This window comes from Paramormyrops kingsleyae, chromosome 3 (assembly GCF_048594095.1).
Source record: "Paramormyrops kingsleyae isolate MSU_618 chromosome 3, PKINGS_0.4, whole genome shotgun sequence".
Classification (NCBI taxonomy): domain Eukaryota; kingdom Metazoa; phylum Chordata; class Actinopteri; order Osteoglossiformes; family Mormyridae; genus Paramormyrops; species Paramormyrops kingsleyae.
Window position 1 is genome coordinate 12908880 of NC_132799.1, and position 22146 is coordinate 12931025.

The 22146-nt window shown below is 46.9% G+C and overlaps 2 protein-coding genes across 2 annotated transcripts; one reads left to right on the forward strand and one right to left on the reverse strand.

The window, feature by feature from the left end:
- Positions 1–1383: 1383 nt before the first annotated feature.
- Positions 1384–3354, forward strand: fuom (fucose mutarotase). Its single transcript, XM_023824200.2, has 6 exons — positions 1384–1733; positions 2255–2323; positions 2421–2491; positions 2588–2686; positions 2983–3056; positions 3141–3354. Exons 1-6 carry the CDS (start codon positions 1649–1651, stop codon positions 3205–3207), a joined length of 465 nt encoding a protein of 154 aa, XP_023679968.1. The 5' UTR covers positions 1384–1648; the 3' UTR covers positions 3208–3354.
- On the reverse strand, positions 2892–5653 carry LOC140588181 (uncharacterized). The gene is made up of 4 exons (XM_072709640.1): positions 5541–5653; positions 4576–4642; positions 4116–4153; positions 2892–3931 (listed from the first exon to the last, which is right to left on the reverse strand). The coding sequence occupies exons 1-4, from the start codon at positions 5546–5548 to the stop codon at positions 3520–3522; spliced, it is 525 nt and encodes a 174-aa protein (XP_072565741.1). The 5' UTR covers positions 5549–5653; the 3' UTR covers positions 2892–3519.
- Positions 5654–22146: the final 16493 nt, after the last annotated feature.

Sequence of the window (22146 nt, forward strand, 5' to 3'; positions counted from 1 at the left end):
CCACCGTTCCCCTTTTCTCCCCGCGTCAGTCTCTCTCTCCCCGCCCTGCTCGCAGCTGCAGCGCCTCCACACTGCTTTTCACGGGGGCAAAATAGAAATTTCCTCTAAATTACAACCTCATCAGGAAGAGAAAAAGTCACCTTTCATTAGCAACAGCTGCACGTTTGAGGTGTTGTTCCGAGTGAGGAACTAGCTTTATTTATGCAACTTGATTTGGTTTCCCATTTTCATGCAGATCGAAGTCTTGCCGAATTAAAATGCACCCAAAGTCCGCGGTGCGTTCCTCAGCCTCCGACCCGTTGAGCCGCTACAGCTCCAAACGAAACAGGCGGCTTGGAATCGTACAAGGATTTCAAATATTTTCATAATCTCACATTCCAAGCATTAAAAATGTATCTGAACTTTACTGTTACACATCGTTCCTTTTAATGTCACCCCGCCCGCAAGTGTTAAAAAAGCTCTTTCAGGTAGGCTGTAAAATCCAAGCAGGCATTGATATTTATACTATATATATTATTAATATTTTAAACTATTAAATACAATTTAAAAAATATTTAATATAAATGTACAGAGCAGTAAAGTTACTTTACATACCTAATTTTGAGCAATTTTCATCTTGTTCATTAAACTAAATTGTATTATTGTTATTTTCATATTTTGACCTTATGGGAAAACTTGTAAGTCGGTCAGCAGCTACGCTTACAACTTATAAAAAACTATAACTATCCACATGAAAAGCGGATTTTACGGCTTATGGTTTGCAAACGCAAACTCTAAAGAAGACTAAAAAAGACAAGGCTGGTTCCCTAGCTTGGCTTATGCACTTAATTGTTAAAACACAGCAAATTTGCCGAATAAGGTTTGAAACCGCTCCCAAGCGGGTAGACAGAACGTCCTCGATTTGAACGACTTTGGTAATTTCAAAATTACGCAAACCATGTTATTCTGTTGACGTGTAATTTATGCAGCCCATTAAATAACCTTTGCTTAACTGCCAATTGCAGCACTGAACACTTCTACAATAAAATTTTGTCACTTACATAAGGCCTACTTGTAATTTATTTTTAAAATACGAACTATCATTTGGAAAAAATCCCTACTACAATATATATATATAAGTATCTACAAGTAAACATTTTCGAATACAATTATAAAACAAAAAAGGTAAATGGTAAAATGTCCGGTCTACATATGGCGGAGGAATTTAAAAAGGTTATTTAAAATAGGCCTACTTGATTGATCTATTCTCTGGACAATAGACTATTCCGCTATAGTTAAATCTAAAAGGCACGCACTTATGACATTTTGTAGCGTGAAAGCCAATTACTATGGACATGTTATGAACTTATGATCCATTACGACACGGCGAATTTGAAATGGTCATCTGCTGATGTGCCGGGCCGTGCTGCAGTACCTCCCTTTTCCGCAGGAGGGCCTCGTGCGTGTGGCAACCCTTAGAAAGCGAAAGCACGAAGCCTTTAGATCGAATGCGGGTATACCTGGTACTGGATTTGCACTGATATCGGGGCATCCCCGGGATAATTAAAATATCGCGGAAGACAGGACAGTCACACTGATCTTGAGAGGTTAACCCCGTACGCAAATCCGTGCTTCCCCACTTCCTGTCTGCCTTCTGATCTCGAAAAGCATGGTTGTCCTGAAAGGCATTCCTTCAGTGCTCTCGCCGGAGCTGTTATACACCTTGGCAAAAATGGGCCACGGCGATGAACTTGGTAAGAAAACACCATCGTTTAATTTGCAGTTTTCGAAGCGTTACACGAAAATGTTACTGTTTGCGAATATAATGTTGCGATGAAGTTGTCGGTCGCCTACGTTCCAGTTTACACGAGAGACTTTAAAATTCCGTGTTGTCTATTTACTAAATGTCACGATAAAGACGTAACGCTCTTGTACTTACAGCACAAGCAGACGAGGCTTAGGATGCATTTGTGAACGGTATTAATATACTGAGGCAAATTTCCTCTGACATATGATATTCATATTTTGATTAAAAAAAGAATGTCTTTCTGTCATCATTAACGATATGCCGGTCCTGAAGGGCCTTCGTGGCTTCATTCTCCTTACTACTAAGTTTATCGTTCGATTTTTAAACTGCTATCCACAAAAGTTTTTTGTAGTTCTGTAACGGTAAGTAAAAACAGGGAACTTCTGCACACGTCGTTTGTATGTATAATTGAATAAGATATAGTGGACGTGTTTCGTTTTATTAATTGTGCCCTTAAACCCCTCACAGTTCTCGCTGATGCCAATTTCCCGTCATCCTCAACCTGCAGACATGGTCCAGCTGAGATAAGGATGGATGGTATGTGAGAAGGAGGAAGAAGATTACACTTCCTCGTTAACCTCTGTGTAAGCTAGTCTCGAGTGCACGGGATGTAGACGTTGTCCTTTAATTTCAGGTCTGAACATTCCTGAGCTGTTAGGTGCCATACTGAAGCTCCTCCCCTTGGATACCTACGTCGAAAGTCCTGTAGGTGTTACATCTGTCCTGACATGTATGACCAGTGTGACAGGCCGATCCTGGTCACCCCCTGCTCCCTCCCCATGTGATGGTGTGCTGTGACAGGCTGCTGTCATGGACCTGGTGGACAGTGACAAGCAGAGAGGTGTGGCTGTACCTGTGTGGGAGACCTACAGCAGGCTTCTCCAGGAGGCGGGATGCCATGTGAGTCCTGTCGCTGATCTCATTGGCTGGCTTGTCCGGGGTGGTGAGCCGTGATTGGTCTGGGAATCATGGGGTTCCCTGAATTCTTCTTTGCTGTCTGTGGCATCTATCACTGCAGTTACATAATCATTTCATAGGCATTCTTTGCTGTAGTTAATGGTTCTTCACACAGTATTTGTTACACCAATAAATGTGGACTACAGCCTGTGATCAACTCAGTTCAGATAATTTATTAAGAAATATGAAGCAAATATTTATCTTTTTATTTGTAGATCTCTCTCTCTTTCTCTCTCTAGAAACCTCTAGAAAAAGTGGAGAGGTTTGCCTTTTATGAGCGGGCCAAAAATGCCTATGCCATTGTGGCAACTGGGTAAGCCCCGCCCCATGGCAGTTTGCCTGTCTGACGAGCACATGAGCCAGCCAATCATTGCTGCTGTTGCTCTCCTCGAGGCAGGGAGACCTCCCTGTACGGTAACCTGATCATTACGAAGGGCGTCCTCCCCGCGGATGAGCTGTGCTGACCGGCGTGGATCTGCTGTCGGACGGGAGGTGTGGTCCTGCTGCTGTGGGGGGCCGAAAGGGCAGAGCCCTTCAGGAGGAGATTGTGCCATTTGAGGGAAGATGGAAAATGTCAATGTTTATAAATTAAAGTGCGACGTGATTATGGATATGTCTGTTTATTATTGGAGTATGTAGAAAAATGTTTTATGATCTTTTTAATTGCATAGTTGCACACTCTTCTATTAGATAAACATGAACTTAGACGTCATTTATTCTCCCCTTATTGGTACATGTGAGTGAGATTCCCTTTGCCATTCGAGGCCTTCCCCTGCCTATGGGTGGTACAGGTGGTCTCGGTCCTCTTCTGGGTGGGTGTAGATCCTGGGCCTGGGCTCCTCTTCTTGCTTTGGCTCTGGCTGAAGTGGAGGCTTCCAGGCAGGAGGGTCACCATGGTGCAGAAGGTCTCGGTCTTCCTCTGGGTGGATGTACATGGGGAAACTGGGTTCCTCCACCAGTTTCAGAGGAACCGACTGGTGGGGAGCCTGAGCCAGCTGCTCCAGAGATGGGTGGTAGAGCTCATCTGGGTCCTCCTCAGCCAGATGGTATTTTTGGTGGCTTCCTCCTGCATTTTTCACCCCCCAGAAGGACATATCAGGATCGTCGTCTTTAAATGTCTGGGTTAGATCCTCCATGGGCTCCAGTTTCTTCATCCCCAAAGCCACCTTCTGATTCAGCCCCTTTGACCTGCATGAAAGCGACACATTCATCAGGACCCCAGGTGCCTGCTGGGCTTTCTGGGCAGGAGGTGAATGTGTGTTTCTCCTGGGCTCCTAAACTACCAAAGAAGGAGCATTTGGCCTGAAGTGTCTTAGTTATAGTAAGGAGTGACTCCTAGCCCCATGAGTGGTGTGCAAGCTGGAACGAGTACCTGAGTGTTTCCTGGAACTGGCTCTCCATGACTTTAGCCTGTGGAAACACAACAAAGACAGAGGGTTCCTGCTGTAGACCAGAGCACAGAGCTTCCCCCATGGTTACTGTAGAATTCCCATTCCCACTCTGGGCTGATGTCTCACTCCCTGGCTGGTGTTGTTTTTCCTTACTCCAACCGCTCTCCATAGTGTGCATTATGCACCATGTTTAAATCTGTACCATCTTTGGGACAGGAAAGTATCTGGTATGTGATTTACCACATTGCCTAGGTAGCGGTTGTTCTGCGATACCACTCTGAGGCATATGTATGTCTAACTGGGTGCACTGCAGGATGGCACATGTTCTAGCTGATAATCATACCCATAAATGGTTGTATAACAGCTAAGAAGTTCAGCCCAGTTGATGCTGTGATTATGGAGAACATGTACGTAGCGCGGGGATGTTGACTGAGTACACACCCATGATGGGTAAGGCTTGGCTATTCCTGCATGGAGGAGTGCGGAGATGCTGACCAGCAGGGCAACCCTGCGAGACAGAGAGAGAGAGATGGGAGGAGAGAGAGAGGAAATAGGTGTGATGAGCAAGGCTACCCTGCCATGAGGGTCTGCATCTCTTCAGTACCTGGAAGAGTGCTGATAAAGGTGGCAGTAGGAAGTAATGGCTACACATTGAATTAAAGATGCCTGCCTATTGGACACATCGAATTAAAGATGCAATGAGTACAAGATTTTTGATGAATTATAGATGCAGCGAGTACTCAGTAGTTATTCAATTAAAGATGGAGTGAGTATAAGATATTCAATGAATTAAAGATACAGAGTACTCAGTCATTGAATTAAAGATGCAGTGAGTACAGGATATATAATGAGTTAAAGATGCAGTGAGTACAGGATAATTAATGGATTGAAGATGCTGTGAATACTGGCTACTTATTGAATTTAAGATGGGGTGAGTACAAGTATTAAATTTCTGGAAGACACAATAACACACAGAACCACAACACTTTTTTTTTGCTTTTATATCTAAAAGGCTTTATAACTAGGGGTGTATCGGCGTGCCCCATTGGCACAAAGCCTGTGATCTCTGCACTTTTAGTTCAGATCCCACTCTAATTTACACTCTGATTCTTAGGATTTGAGTCTTGAGAAACTGAAGCCAGCAAGTGCCAAGAACAGCAATGGTCTCAGTTACTTATTTAAAAAATTTAAATTCATCAAAAGAGATTTAAACTCCAAGCAAATAAAGGAATTTTACATGCTGGCTTTAGTGTATTTTTACCATTTCAGTGTCTTGTTAATGAGTTCACATTTGTAATGACATTAGATAAAGTCATCTTGTAGTAAGATCTGCTGTCTCATTAAATATTTAGCAGGACATTCCTCCTCAGAGAAGCTCAGTACAGTTAAAACTCAGAGGGTCTTACCTGAGCATTGTGTTCCTCACTTGTGAGAACCTTACAGAACGCGTCTTCAGAAGTGCTGTGTGAAATATGCACAACACAGTAAAACGGACAAAGGTTAGGTGATGGTACCTGGTCTTTGTACCTTCGCAGTAAACACCCTTTAAATTCACGTCATTCGTTGGACCAAGAGGCTGTGTGGTCGGCAGACCAAGCTTTCCGCTCCAATCTGTGTGTGCCGGCAGGGGCATGGATACCTTAGCAGATTTAGGGGGCCCTGTGCTTGACAGAGGCCCTTGAGTACGTAAAACTATATGTAAAAGTTTAGCAAATATGTGTGAAACTTTGTCAGAGGGGGCAGAATTTCAGGTCCAGAAGCTACAAATCCTGACCAAGATTTTGTTTTTACCAACCAGCTGAGTATCTGTGACTGAGACTCTTTATGCTCAACAGATTGATACAAACAAAATCTTGGTCTGGATTTGTAGCTTCTGGACCTGAAATGCCCAACACTGTGCCTCTTTGTGCTACACTGTCTAATAGATGGGGGAGGGCTTTCTTAAAACAAAGACTATGAAACCATTTGCTAAAATGGCAGCTTGGGTGTCAAGTCCTCCTTCCTGTTTCCCCTCTAAGGAATTCCCAGGAGACGCCTCTCATCTTCACGCTCTCACTGTTCCTCATGGACTTTCGCCGATTCTGTCCCTCATGGCCGGCTGTATGTTGGACTTTCATTGGTTCTGTCTGCCATCAGAGCCATGGACGGGCTTCTCTTTAGACGCCCTGGCACTGTATCTGACTTTAAAAGGCCTGGGCTGACTGCATTTCCCTGCTGGAATATCTCTCCATGGCCAGCTTTACAATGGCACTTAAAATGAACTTTCCATCATAAACCCGCTTTATTGTGTAATAGTCACCAGATTATTGTTCACCATAGTCATCCTGGGAACCCAGCATTAGGACACCAGATCAGGCTATCAGTTAGGTTTCACACACTGGGTTCCAGTAGGGAAGACTTTGGACCAGTAATAAAACCACTAACACTGTGATATAAAGTCCAATATAAGCTTTCCAGTTCATTTCAGATGGGTTTGAAGCCCTCGGTCAGAACTGAGTATTGACTGGTAGAATTCATGTGTCTCATGTGTCCTGTATGAAGACCCTTACAGACTCGTAACAAGAGTGACGCATGTAATGATTGATTTGTCAGGCCGATCCTGCTGTTTCACTGTAGCCCCTTCGCTATTCCACCACTCCGAGCTGCCAGCCGCTTGCTCCAGCACGCGGTTCATGTACGGCAGTCTATCAGATCCAGGCAGACAGCTCACTCTCCCAGCACCTCAGTCCCCAGTCACCTGGAAAGTACGGAGGTCAGTGGGTATCTGGGGCAGGGTAGGGGCATGGATACCCTGGCAGATTCAGGGGGCTCAGCACTTTACCGGGGCCTTGGAATGCTTAAAATTATACATGAAATTTGGCTGGGGGTAGGGCAAGGTAACATTTAGTCATGGGGCCCTGAATTCTTAGTTACGCCCACCGTTTACTGGGGTAAGCGTTACTAGGGTAAGGAAGTGTTTCTCGGCTGAATGAATGAGGCAGGATCTGATGGAAATGCAGGTTTCCTCTGTCGTCTGTTTTGTAACTTTATACTTCTTGCTAATGTCATTATGTACCATGTCTTTGCCCTTCTGAGCTCAGCTACTGTTATAACATGATAAATATGTTTTTTATAATATGCTGTAAAAGTCCAAATGTCCATTTTTCATTGAACATTCAGAAGCTGTTGGTTTCAGTAATAGCTGCTTTGGTTAATGTTTAAACATCCTGGTGAAGAAGCGCAAGGAGTCACCCAGGAATCCATGGGGACGGCGGCAGCGGGAACGTGTGGCCGCGGCGTTTCGTGGAAAACCTTCCCAGTTATGTAGTGGGGAGGTTCACGGCTGCAATGCCATTAGTGCCATCAAAGGGAGTCTGGTTACATGTGTGGGGAGCAGGAAGCCCCCAGCATGAGGCTTTAAAAGCTGCCCCACGGTGCCTCGGGACAGAAGAGCGCAGCACTTTCATGTTTAAAGGCTCGTGCCTTGAGACGCCTCGATGCTGATGGCCTGTAAAAAGGCTGACAGGCACACGGCAATAGGTGCCCGCCGCATCTGTTCTCCATGAGTGCGTCTGCTCAGTCCGTGTCCCAGAGTGCTCTGCTGCAGCCGTGCTGGGGTCCTGCTTTACATCCAGCCTGTTGTAGGCTGGCCTGCTCTGTTCAGTGACTGGAGGGCAGCTGCTCTGCTCACCGCACCTACATTATGAACCTACTGCAAAAACACAGACTCTGTCTGGATATATGCAGTATTTATGGATATAATCACCCATTCTGTGACATAGAATGTAAGGGAAAAATAGCATAGAATTTATTATTCTTGTATTTAAATATTTATTTATTATTTCAAGCATCATAATATTCAGTTTTATTTTGTTTGTGTACCCCTTAAATTTATGTGTGTCTCGTTTACTTCTTCGCATTCTGCGTATTGTCTTTGCACCTTATCTGTTTGGTAATATATCTATGTTCTTCTGTGTATGTATGTTCGTTGTTGCCGCTGTATGTGCCAGAATTCCCCCCTGGTTTCAATAAAGTCGATCTTATTCCATCCATCCATCCATTTTTTGTAACTGCTCAACCTATCCCGGGTGCAAGGCAGGGAACAGCCCAGGATGGGGTGACAACCCAGCACAGCAATCCTAATCTTAATAAGTCAAGTTCCTTTTTTTCAGAAGTTATAATCCGTGTTCTAGATATTGATGATTCAGTCCAGAGCTCCTGACGATGAATTTGTGTTTTAGACTTTTTCTGCTGTGGTGCCTCCTTACTCGTGCACCTGGATGTCTGTCATCCAGCAGCCTATCCGTGACAAGCGGAGGCGGGCTTAGACGCTGGGCATACTCACACTTGGCCTGGTTGCCTTGTACCATGCGCGAGCATGACTGTCCCCACTCCCCTGCTGGTCTGTGCTCACATTGTGCTTAATGTTCTGGGTCTGAGCACGTTTTCATCATCCCCATATGACTTCTTATGTAGACTAAAAAGTTGGAAGAAAAGCATTATCGCACAGCACAGTAGAGTTCATGAGATTTCCTTATTTTATGGTTTATTTTGAGTTGTCTTATTCATTTACCAAGTTGATCTTATTGATTTACCAAGTGCACAACACAGCGATTTTCATTTACTTGTGTTGCATGTATATCATAGGTTTTGTCCGTTGCATCATTTTGTTCCTGGATAGTCTGGTCAGCCCAAATTTCCAACAAACACTGCATCTGTGCCACAAACCAAAGTGATCTATTTGCCTCAATGTTTGTTATACATTTGTCGCTATACCCGATCTGTTCGGTCTACCCGATCTATACAGTCTACCTGATCTGTTCTGGGCCTTGTTTTTTTTACATTGTGGGGATAATGTTTCAGGTGCCCACAAAGATCTGTGACAGCAATCAAAAGTAAAAATGCCAAAGGTCTCGTATTTTGTTTGGTTACTTATGGTTAAGGTTAGGGCTGGGTAGGGGCTAAGGACGTCATGTTGGGATTAAAAATGGAGAGTCCCCACAAAGATATAAGTACAAACCTTTGTGTGTGTGTGTGTGTGTGTGTGTGTGATTTCCAGTAAATTCTGAATATGCCAGCAGCAGATTTTTGAAATGAGGGAAGCACACTGTGGATCTTGGCAGTATGACCAATACAAGGTCTTTTTTTCTTATTTTAGTAGGTCAGCTACTTATATGCAAATTTTGCTCTTCTTCATCAAAGGCCTTCTTTTGAATAAAGTCAACATGAGCGGCAGTGTTTACCATGTTGCTTCTAGCTCAGCTAAAACACACACCAAGCCTAGCTGGCAAGCTAATTACCAAACTAGTCTACTAAAAATCACTGAACTTGAAAATTAAACGGTCAAGCTCAAAACTTAATGATAGCTACTTTATTTGTAATGTTGACAAATGTCAATGGCTAAAGATGATATCCACAATGATAAACCGTCATTCTGGGTTTCAACAAAAAGTTTCTGCGTACCTGCATGCGACAGAAAGAATGAACGCTGTGAACCAACACCGCCGACACCATGTGACTGAACCTGAGCATTAACATTTTTGTTAGTTAATTCTGTCTTGTGCAGAGAAGCCTGGGTACCAGGCTGGTCTAAGATATCTGACTGCAAGTCTTTCTGTCCAATCAGTGTTGCCTAAGCAAACACTATGTATGAAGCTCTGACAGATTCCCAGTGAAGCACGGCGTCCAGTTGGGCTCTGAAAACGTGTAATTGGAGTATATTCACTAATAAGCTTTCGTCTATTCCTCAGTTAGACAAAGTCGACGAGAGTCTTCCACAGAATTCCATTGAAACTTGGCGTCAATGGGTGTCTGTGAGCTGTTTTTATGCTGGTGGTTTCAAATGGAAAATTAACGTTTATGTTGGCAAAAGCAACTTCCCTGAAATGATTAACGTTGTGGTTAAATTAGCAGATAAAATGAATTTACATTGATACACTGACTGATTCAGTTCTTTTGGCATTTTTTTTTTTTGGGGGGGGGGGTGAGCTTGTAGGATATGCTGACTTTTCCTTGCTAAGGAATACGTTTGCAGCAGAAGACTGTCATGTTAGGTGTGTAATTCCACATGCATGTTAATGGTTCCACCACACACTCTGTCACACACATCAGGCCGTGGGCAGGTGTCAGGAAATGTGACAACAGAGTCACAGCCCGGAAAACTGCATCCCCTCCTGCATCCTCAGCAGTGTCTCACAACATCTGATAGGTGCCATTTTAACGCAAGCCAGCACTGTGCGAACAGGGTGACCCTGGCTGGTGTGCATCAATCTGACCCTGGATCAGTATAGGACTTTGCTGGACAATGTGCCCCTTTGACAGCTGTTTGTGATGAGTGTCAGCCCAGCACAAGGACCGTGTGTTTGTGTGTGTGTGTGTGTGTGTATGTGTGTTTGGATTAGGTTTATATTACTTTGTGGAATGTCTGTAAATATAATCAAAAAAAGTAAAAATGCCAAAAGTATTTTGTTTGGTTACTCACTGTATGGTTGAGGTTAGGACTGGGTAGGGTTAGGACTGTCATTGCTGGGATTAGGGATTTTTGCATAGAAATGAATGGACAGTCCCCACTGTCCAGATATGAATATAAATGTGTGTGTGCGCGTGTGTACCATGTAGCCCTGTGCTGGAAGCACACCAGAAAGTGCCCTGGTAAAGGCCCCTATAGTACATCTGCAGCTGAACCCGCCATGCAGTGCTGGTGTGACAGCGTGCCGCTTGATTGGACAGGGCAGACATGATGAACTCAGTGACATCGACACAGGGGACAGGCTGTGGGTCACATGACACTGAAGTGACGCAGACACAGGGCACATCCACAGAGCCATGGCACAGCTGGATGCCTGAGGTGGTCCAGGTGACCGGAAAGCCAGGGAGAGCTGATGGGCACGAATCCCAGGGCATCCTGGGTCTGAGCTGGGGGGGGCCTTGGCTGCCAGTCGGCAAGGCTGGCTGCCTTCCAGGGCCCCGCTGGTGTAAGCGGGGTGATGACCGTAAGATGGGTTGTTTACTTCCTGTCCCTCACGGGGGATGGCTCCGCAGAGTCTGCCCCCGCCTGCGCTGTGCACTGGCCCGTGGAGGCCGCCCCCTCTGAGGTGCCCCTGTCTTGGCTAGCAGCTCATGGATGGGGAGGGTGAGATGGGGGGTGGGAGGAGAGTGCAGTACCTGTGCTATCAGTGAACAGGAGTTTCCCCAATTTTTTTGCCATAATGGCATCCAGCAGGTGGACAGTGAAGCAGAGCCCTGAGTTAGTCCAGCAGGGCTTAAGATGCCGTGTGACCAGAAAGAGCACAGAGAGGAGGGGGTGGCAGGCTGGGGACATCTGTGCGGGGGGGGGGCGGAGGAATCGGCGGTCTGCGAGGGCTTTCTGCACGCTAACGGCCACCGGACGCAGATCTTTTCATGTGTCTGTCATTAGGAGCATCTGGTTTGTTTTCTGTCTAGTTTATTGGACTGAAAAGCAGGCAGAAGACCTCATGGAAAGTTTAGGGTTTTAGAGAGAACAAGCGTGAGTACAGCTCACTGTCATCCGTGCGTGATAATGAACGGGACCTTTTCTGCATGGAATCACTCCACCAGCTTTAAATTGAATTAGACTGTAAAAGCAAAGGCTCTGTCCCCGGGATCCCTGATTTAAAGTGGTACTTTGGAATCACATGTGTTCAGTCCCCCTCACAGCACTGCACCCCTCCCCCTTCTCTCAGGGACGTGTTCAGTTCCCCTCATGACACTGCACCCCTCCCCCTTCTCTCGGGGACATGTTCAGTTCCCCTCATGACACTGCACCCCTCCCCCTTCTCTCGGGGACGTGTTCAGTTCCCCTCATGGCACTGCACCCGTCCCCCTTCTCTCGGGGACGTGTTCAGTTCCCCTCATGACACTGCACCCCTCCCCCTTCTCTTGTGGAACGTGTTCAGTCCCCTTAACGGCACTGCACCCCTCCCCCTTCTCTTGAGGGTGTGTTCAGTCCCCCTCATGGCACTGAACCCCTCTCCCTTCTCTCTGGGACATGTTCAGTCCCCCTCATGGCACTGAACCCCTCTCCCTTCTCTCGGGGGCGTGCTCAGTCCTCCTCATGGCACTGAACCTTTCCCCCTTCTCTCGGGGATGTGTTCAGTCGCTCTCATGAAGTCACTGGACGGGGGGTTGAAAGGTGTCACAGGTTTCTGCTGTGTTTACGGCCCTATGGGAAAATGGGTGGAACACAGCTGGAAATGCTACTGAACGGGGGTCAGTTCAGAACACGCTACAGTACTGGGAGGTGGGGAACACAGGACATTATATACTTACCACAGAAAGGCATGTGCTTGAGGCTAGGGGGCTGCTGGGTGATGGGGGTCCAAGGGTGGGCATTGTGGAATGTCTGACTATGTCTGACCCAGCCTTCCAGAAAATGGCTGGCTGAAGAACCCCCCCACTGCACCCCCTCCCCAGTTATTTGTACATCAGTGATGAGTATCTGTGTCCCCCTGAACCTTCCAATGCCAAACACCCCAGGAACAGCTGCATTAGTTCCAATATGGGAAAGACCAACCCCCCCCCATTGTTGACTGAAAGATACTGAATCAGGACATTTCCCGCTAACAGGTCAAACATTTAGCTATTTTCTTCGTTTTTAAACTTAAGATAATGTGAAGGCCACGTGCTAAACTGTGGGACGAGACCTGGGGACCATGGGAGGGGTTTGATCTGTCAGCACATAGTGGCTCCTAAAAGCTAACAGCGTAGCCCTGAACACAGCAATGGCCCAGTAAGCAGAGGCTGGGCAAATGCAGTGTGTCTGTGAAGATTCAGACACGGCACTGGGCTACGATTTATGCTGAGTAGAATAGGCTTATGAGGGAATGTTTTCCAAGCATTGCAGCTTGCAGCAGTTTCAGTTATATGAGGGTAAAACAACCCAAACACATATCTGAGTGCATTCCAAATTGAAACTGATATAGGGATTAATTTGCCAAAAGGCCAGTGATAAATTATTGGACTTTGGTCTTGCTGTGGTGAATGCTTTTGTGAGCCTAACAGGACACAAAGTCCACAGCAGCAGAGTACAGTTAGCCAAACTATAATATCCCCGCGGGCCTCAGAAGGGTGTTGGGTCCATGTTGTTCTGCTTGTTCAAAGGCAGGTACGTGTTCATTTAAGAAGCCATCCCCATGATGGCAGCAACGGAGGAGACAGCTTATGGTTTGTGGTCTGGTCGCCATTTTTCCTGGTGAGCCCAAGAGGGGCCTGGCGTCCGGCAAGGGGGACGTGCCCGTCCCTGTGGGACCTTCTGTTCCCTTAGGGGGAGACATGCTGTGCGGTGGCAGGTCAGGGTGCCCCAATGTCCCGTTTACTCACACAGCGTGGTGGTGGTGGGGGGGGGCGGGGGGAGTTCCCGTTTCCCCAGCTATGTGTCATCAGCATCTGTCCCCTGTAGAAAACTTCCTGTGACACGTGTGTCACACGGCCTGGAAGACATGTGGACAGCCCAGAGGACCAGTGACCCCATATCTGTCTCATCGAATGCGCCTTTTACAATATATATAATCCCGTTTTGACCCGGCACCACTGGAAAAGAATTCCCTGCTCACCAGTACAGACGTATGTGTCGTTGAGGTCATTAAACCACAGCCTTCAACATTAATATCTGTCATGGGCTTTTGTAATAATTATCCAAGGTCTCCGTGCCATTAATGTTACCTGTTGCCTGCTCTGTTCTTTGAAATTGCCATTGAAAAAAATCTAACTGAAATGTTTATGTCAGGAAAGTTAAATATCAGAGGCTCTTCTAACGGCACTGGGATGCTGTTGGATGAAACACTCCTTTTGCCGCTATGATGTTTCTGATCATCACAACTATCGCTCTGATGAAGTGTGGAAGGGAAACATTAACACAAAAGGTGTGTGTAAATTTAAACTACTTCCCTGATAAACCTATCAGAATATTTGTATTATTAGCATGGAGGAAACTCTTTAAATTGTTTAAATCTGTGCTGGTGAATAGCTACACGTTTTGGGCTTGTTTACTCATTTCATTCATTTGATAATTTCGTCTGAACAATCATGCATCAGGACTGATGACACAGCCTCTCCTGGCTCACCCAGTCACCAAGCCCCAGGGGCAGTGGGTGGGGTTTCTGCCACAGCGTGACACTGCAAACCCCACCCCCCATCGGCTGATGACAGCCCCAGCCCCTTTCATTGAGGTAAACACAAGGTAGGGACACAGTGAAGCCTTGATGACAGCCCTGTGCTGGTTCTGTATGCACCAATCTGGGCCCCTAAACGTAAATGAGAGAGGGTCACTCATGAGAGGCTGAGATGGGGGGGGTTGGGTGCTGTGGGAGCCTGTGTGGAGTGGAGGGGGCACAGTGAGCCACCGCAGCACAGGGTGTTGTGGGTAACATGGTCATAATAGTGCACTGAGTACTGAGTACTGAGTACTGAAGCAGACGTTTTAGCTGGGATGGGGTGTAAGGAGTCAGAGCTGTAGGAATTAGACATTGGTGCTGGGAGGTCAGCTACACAGTAACACTGACTTTGTCTTACTTTTACACCAAGTGTATGTGTCTGTGTACTGTATGTAGACACTGCTGTATGCAAAAGAATTTCCCCCAGGGATCAGTAAGGTGTGTCTTACGTTTTATCTTAAGCCTACGTGTCTGATACAGTGTGACAGTATGACAATAGTGTATATGAGAGAGAGAGGGTCCCTTTTTTCTCTTAGTTACCTAAAGCATGGGTGGATGGATGGATATTTCAGCTTATTCCGAGCTGCTTAGCCGGGAAACCTAAACTACGTAAACAAGGACCTGGTAATGGCATGGCTCGACTTGCGTGCTGTCGGGGCTCGTGTCTCCACCTAGTGGTCATAATCTATATACTATGTCTACTTTGTAATACTTTGGTTCTTAACCTATTTTGAGTCATGGGCCCCTTTTTGAATCTGGTGAAAGCTACGGACCCCTTCTCGAAAATATGCACAGAAGAACATAAACTCAATTTTGTATGTAATGAATATATAAAAATATACAGTGAACATAATTGTTCATTTTTAATCTGACCATCACGGACACCCTAAAATCCATTGACGGACCTCTGCTAGTCCAATCCTTTGCCAAAGCTGTCGTTTTAATATCACACTAAACACTAAACCAACAGACCGGCCTGCGGTAACCTGCTGCATTATTCCCAAACCCCGCGGTGCCCGAAACGGGATACGCGAATCTACAGGAACGCATTGAAGTTGGCAAACTAAAGACCGGGTAGGGAAAGGGGATGAGAGGGATGAGGATGGGGCTGGCAATGAAACATTAAGATTTGTGTGATACTCACGGCACCACTGTGTAAGGCTATATCTGCGCATTGTAATGTTTGATGAATCCTGCCATTAAACTATAAGTACGTCTAAACCGATAACAACCCGGGCGCTACAAACGGAGATTTGTGTTTGTGTTTTTTATCTTTAGTCTATGGAGTCATGTCACTGTAAAATCATTAAAGCGTGATGTTTGCGGGGCTTCCTGTATGAGTATTGTATTTGTTCAGATTTTATTCTCGTAATATCTTTTTGTGAGTTTGGATGAGTAAGGCGCAAAAACATTTTCTATGCCCTGTGTGCTTTTATGTCACACTCTGTGTATATGTCGTTCATGCAGTAATTTATACGAAATGAAAATGATTTTCGATGTGCTGTACAACGTACAGAGTTTCATGGACTCTTTACAATTTAAGTTGCTTTATAGGCTACAATCGAAAGAGAGTTTTTACTTCTTTGGGTTTATTTCTGTAATTTGCAGGAATTAAAAATGCATATAAAACAACTTTTTGATTTGTTTTGTTTGTTTTTTTTTTCCTTCACAGATTTAATCAAGTGGAAAGCATATTCTGTCAGAAACTCCTTTGGTTGAGTGGTTTACGTGCTGGATTCTGAAAGACTAGGTTTAGCATTTGAAATCCTTGCTGAGCAGGTCAGTTGCGTGAAGAAGGGAGTGTGGAAAAAAAACTGGAAAATTCCTGAACAAGCTTTAAAGAAGTAACTTCCTGATGCTTTTACATGGGAAGATTCTTACCACTCTGGCCTCAACCTTTTGACCCTGATGTTAGGTGCCAGCCAGCCAGCATGGGTCAGCTCCAGTTTGAGTGTACCAGTGCCCCCTTGTGAATTCAGGCATTTCCTTCAAGTGTTCCATTGCAGGGCTTGAACCTTCAACCTTAAGATTAGTTACCCTACCCGCCATGCCACAATGCCAGTTCAGGGAATGTTTGAAAGACCTTTTCTGATCTAGATTTCTCTGAGGACTTGGTGTTCACGTAAGAGTGTCTTTGTCCTAACAACACTGCAGAGGACTTCTTCAACATCATCACACAAAAAGGAAGCTTGTTGGAGGATCTGAACCAGCGACGACAGAACTGACACTTTACTTGCTGAACCACTGTGTCACTGCAGAGACGGGTAATATTTTGCATTCATTTCTCTTTAATAATTCAAGCAGAGTTAAACATATGCAGCTATTTAAATATAATTAACTTTCTACAGGTAATATTAAAGCCAGATTAATGGAAAATAAAGCAGTACATGTAACAGAAACATACATTTAAGCCGGACTCAAGTGTCCCATCCTGGCTAACTGCAAAGGCTGCACTCAGCTCTTCAGTGAGCTGTCAGATAATGGTTGGCCGCGACTCTGCCCCCTCCCGAAAAAGTGCTGCATTCAGCCGCTGAAATGCACGTCACCACTCTGCCAGCAGCTTTGCCCCCCTGCACACGTGACGGTGAGTGCTTTCCCTGTCTTTGAGAGACGGATGCGTTTTTGACATGACAAAAATGTATTGGGTCGTGTTCTTATTTTGCCTGGTGATGGTGCCGAATTTATCTCCCATCATTCTCAGCAGGCCAGCCGCTGTGGGCATCAGGGTACAATCCCAGTTAGTGCTTGTGATTCAGTTCCATGCGATTCATATAGTTTTTTTTTTTAATGGAAGTCCGTGGGATAAAACCCATCGTTGTGACAGTTCAGTGACACTGCATATGCTCAGTATGTGCCATAAGCCACACCCATCTGGGGGGACAGCCAGACCGATACATCAGATGAACAGAAATTGCAGAAGCAGCGGTTTTGTAGGATAAGCATATCATTGGATCAGACCTTAAGAGATGTAACAGCATCAGGCCAGAGCACAGTCTGGACGGGTTGGGAACACATGGGTATTTCCTTCTTTATCCGCCTTTCAGATGCTCTCACTGGGTGATTTATGAACACATCTCCACCCGGTGCAGAGGATGAGCCATCACAACCATTAGCACCTCCCAGGATGGCGTCAGAGCAGCCCAGAGCAGCCCGGAGCTGGGAGACAGGAATGGGCAGTGTGATCTCTCCCCGGGGGCGTCTGGGAGCAGCCTGTCATTCACTGGGGGGATGGAGAGAGAGGATGGGAGGGAGAGTAAACAAGGAGTTGTGGGGGGGGGGGGCACACATGGCCAGCGGTCTGCGGTGCAAGCCGTGGGGGGGGTGCCCGCCCCCAACTTCACATCTAAATCATCTCCCAGGCCTCTGAATAACTGGGCCCCGGGATCCCGCTGCGGCTCTGCCTGCCAGCTGTAGTGCCCTTTGACCCCCTCCCCGAACAGGCCTTCCATTGGCTGCCGCCAGGGAGTCGAAGTCATGAATGCACACAAGGGCCAATTAGGACCCCCCGCTAGGGGGAGAGGCCACAGCAGGAAAAGGCTGCGGTCACGGCGGTCGCCGAGTCACCGATGTTCCCAGTAATGTGATCCTAAATCCAACCTGTGGCGTCTTTTGTTTGTAGATGCTGTAAGGCTTCAGGCGTCCCCTGCATGAAGGGGCCTTACCTTTCTGATGGCTGTGCCTTATGATGACAGGACAGGGCACTGTTAAACAGCCATGGGTGCGAAAGTTCTAATTCTCAGACAAGCTGTAAACTCAAGCAGGCAGCTGGAAGCTGCTTAGCCCTTGGTGTCCAGTGGCTCTGTCCCTCTGAGAGACCTGTGGGGACCCCCAGAGAGCTGCAGCTGGCCAAGCAGCCAGACAGGTGCCATGAGACTCTGCACACGGGCCCTGCTGGACTCCATGAGACTCTGCACACAGGTCCAGCTCGGTACGTTATTGAACAGACCCAGCCCAGAGATGGGAACAAGTAATTGACTCTCAAGTAACAAGTCTTACCATTCAAGTTCCAAGTCCAGTCTCGAATCAAAACATGCAAATCTCAAATCAAGATAGCCTCAAGCATGTCAAGTCAAGTCCTGAGTCAGCAAGCAAGTTTCAAGTAGATCCCCTCGTTCAACCCAGGGGCACCGTAATGGGGGGCCCAAAAAACTTGAAACATAATTGGATTTGTCTGGGTTGGGGGCCCAATATGACATACTTTCATGAGACCCAAAAACTTTAGCAGCGTCTCTCCCTGTGCTTGTCCCTGAACCCATGGATGTGTCCAGCACCTTTCAGTAGGGACCTGAACACATGGGTGTTTCCAGCACCTTTCAGTATGGACCTGAACATATGGGTTTGGCCAGCACCTTTTAGTATGGACCTGAACACACGGGTGTGCCCAGCACCTTTCATTAGGGACCTGAACACGCGAGTGTGCCCAGCACCTTTCATTAGGGACCTGAACACGCGGGTTTGCCCGGCACCTTTCATTAGGGACCTGAACACGCAGGTGTGCCCGGCACCTTTCATTAGGGACCTGAACACGCGAATGTGCCCGGCACCTTTCATTAGGGACCTGAACACGTGGGTGTGCCCAGCATCTTTCAGAATGGACCAGAACACGTGGGTGTGCCCAGCACCTTTCAGTAGGGACCTGAACACGCGGGTGTGCCCAGCACCCTTCATTAGGGACCTGAACACGTGAGTGTGCCCAGCATCTTTCAGTATGAACCTGAACACGTGGGTGTGCCCAGCACCTTTCATTACGGACCTGAACACACGGCCGTGCCCAGCACCTTTCAACAGTGACCACAGTAACATTTCCCCTGACAGCAGGCCGAGGCAGAGCCGTCAGTTACGAGACACTGCCCTCCCCCTCTACCCCCCTATGTCTGTAGTAAACTGACATCGTAAAAATAAACTGCAGGAACTACTGACTAATTGATAAGGTTACAATTTAGAGCATTCTGAGGCCTTAACTGAAAACGGGGGGTGGGGGGGGGCAGCCGGCCACTTTCATCTGAGCTCTTGTCTGCCATCCTGTTTTCCTTCAAGGCTTCCTGGTTCATCTCAGTAGAGCCGGGGATGGGCTGTTAACGGGTCACATGAAGGAGTCTGTTCTTTACAGTGGGGCTAAGTGTTATCAGCTGGCTGCTTTGGGGGAGCTGTCAGATAGAGCCCTGTTGGGTATTACAGTAGCCTTTTCTGTGAAAGGGAGAGTCAAAGGGCCCAGATCTTGATCAGTCAGAGCAGTGCAGACTCAAAGTAGAAGACAAGTTCCAGAAGTGAACATGACATCTGTTCTCAGAAAGTCTCGTGAACTCTCATAATCCACAGACTTAATGAACGCTGACACACCCCATTGGACACACTGCTCACCATCCGGTCTAAATCGGCCACGGGGCAGTGGCCTGACTGACACACGCCTTCCTGTCGGCAGCCACGCTTCTGGGTCGTTCTGTCTGGTCACTGGAGCTGATGGGATGAGTGTTGTGGGCCTCGGTTGGACTGCAGGTTGCGATGATGTTCTTGCTGGTCACACACCCGCGACAGTATCACCCCTCGAAATGCGCCGCATTCATCTTGACGGCTCCATCTCCTGCAGGGGATCCCGCTGTTCTGGAATGGGACGTAGAGCTATCAGGTTTCACACAGTCTGTCCTTTCATCCTTATGAGAGAAACGTGTGCCCTTTCAGGAGGAATGAGCACGAGCATATCCTCCAAAGGCCCCTTTTGGGTCCTTTTTCTGTCAGCCGTGTAAACAGAGTAGTCGTCAGCTATTTAGAATTAGAGATAAAACCAAGATGGCAATCGAGATCATAGACTAGTTTACCTTCAAACATCTTTTTTGTGCATGTGTATTAAGTTAACCTATTGTACATGGCTGCATATAAATGGGCACTGATTTTTCTTGACAGAGTCTCTTGGGAATGCAGAGACTCTGTGGGACATGGCCAGAGCACAGAGTCTCTCTGGGATGCAGTTACAGCACAGAGTCTCTTAGGGGACACAGTCTGTTGCTCATCTAGGCTCCAGCCTGAGAACGTGAGGTTCTCTGTGAGGTTCCCTCTGAGTAATCAGCTTCAGGAATAATTCCTCTGCAGTCCCGCAAAGCTTCCTCTTCCCCAGGCTCCCCCGTCTGGCAATCTTACCCGGTCGACCCTGAATGGCTTCATAAAATGTTGACCAATACATAACAGTGTGTCAGGTTTAACGACACTGAGTGCCATCAGCAGAGGACGCATCATCATGAGACGGCAAATCTGGAACACTTCCCCGAAGCCTGACGCGTTTAAAGCACACAATCAAAGGACAGAGCCACAGGGGACATCATTAGCGTGAAACACTGGACAGACAGCCAGCCCGTGTTTGACATGATTGGCCAAGACGGCTTGTCAACATGAAACTTCACGTTTTCATTAGGCCTGGTGCCACGACCCGGAGACTCCATTTCAAACACAGGCCACTCTGTTCTAGACACCTGTGGGTGGAGGTGGGGTCCCCCCCCCCCCCACATCGACCCAAGGCTGACGGCCAGGGTTGCCACCCGTCCCTTATAATATGGGACGATCCCGTACTGGAAAATGCTGCATCTCATATTGTAAGGCATGATGGTGGCAACCCTACTGATGACCTAATATTATATGCTAGATGCTAAAAATGTTAATTATTAGCACAACTGTTCTTTTTACTCATCATTAGAGCATGTGGAGAAGTTGAGGGGACACCGGCGGGCTGTGACGAGGCCCGGGCCGGCCGAGACGGGCCGCCACTCTGGAACCACCCTGCGGGGAGATGGCGGCGCTGACTGGGGCTATGTGCATCTCATCATGCTAATGGAAGCAGGCTGCCTCACCATGGAGCAGGACCCCGGCGAACATGACAGAGCCAGTCGCTTGGGCCGGACGGAGAGAGCTCTCAGACAGCACTGTATTCACTGGTTGGCCTTGCGCAGGACATGCTGTTTACAGGCTGATTAAGGTGTCGCCGGAAAGATCCGCATTTAATGTGATTACCGCGTATTTATGTTTACAAACACAGCATCCCGGGTGATGGCGATCCGCCCCAGAGCATAGATTTTGGCCCGAGTCGCCACATCCTCTCCTCTAAAGCAAACAGGGCAGAGATCAAATATGTGCAGAAATGACAACGTAATCCAATGTTTGGACCATCTAGCCTAACGACGGCTGTTTTGCATTTACTAAAAGGCAAATTTACTCAAAAAGCAGTTTGCTCTTAAGAGTAAATAAACTGAAACAGGCCTCGCTGGATCTGCCAGGGGTTTTACCGACATTCTAAATGAAGGCATTCCTCCGGAGTACCCCCATTTCCGAACATATTCCAAGGATATTAGTAACAACCTTCTTATCTTCCTGCTCGATGAAACATTCATTAGGAGAAAAGGGACTCCTATTGGGAAGCCACATGAAAGGGAGGCTTTGAAATGCGAGCGCTCGGCAGAGACACGTGACAGCCAGCAATTCCATAGCGATAATGTTTATTTTCGCACAGTTAAATTATTACAGCGAAACGCTATGGACTGGGTTGCCTCATCTCTGCTTTACAGGAGGCCTGACAGATTTGAGCTCTGCTGCTGAAAACAAGCTTATTAAAGGGCTCTGGTTGTGTTACAGTCACATCAATCGTCAGCCTGGTCCCACTGCCAGTCAGAGCGTGAAGCAGGATTTGTCGCTTAGCTGGATAACTTGTCGGATATAAGGTATTCTGGGCTAAATGTAAGTGAATGAAGATAAAGCCATTTAAACTGAGATAACTTAAATTCAATAAGTTATCTGGCTAAGCAAGAAATCCAGCTTCGTCATACAGGCAATGGGTCTCCACCAACCTTCTCATTATCACTTTTTAAATACCGGCATC

What these genes read in the sequence shown, in the direction of transcription:
- fuom (XM_023824200.2), top strand. Translation starts at nt 1,649, where the DNA reads ATGGTTGTCCTGAAAGGCATTCCTTCAGTGCTCTCGCCGGAGCTGTTA. An exon ending in TCCAGGAGGCGGGATGCCAT is followed by an intron (nt 2,687 to 2,982) that starts GTGAGTCCTGTC and finishes TTCTCTCTCTAG; the next exon opens with AAACCTCTAGAAAAAGTGGA. An exon ending in TATGCCATTGTGGCAACTGG is followed by an intron (nt 3,057 to 3,140) that starts GTAAGCCCCGCC and finishes TCCTCGAGGCAG; the next exon opens with GGAGACCTCCCTGTACGGTA.
- LOC140588181 (XM_072709640.1), bottom strand. An exon ending in CCAAGCCTTACCCATCATGG is followed by an intron (nt 4,154 to 4,575) that starts GTGTGTACTCAG and finishes GTGTTTCCACAG; the next exon opens with GCTAAAGTCATGGAGAGCCA. An exon ending in CAGTTCCAGGAAACACTCAG is followed by an intron (nt 3,932 to 4,115) that starts GTACTCGTTCCA and finishes GCTTTCATGCAG; the next exon opens with GTCAAAGGGGCTGAATCAGA.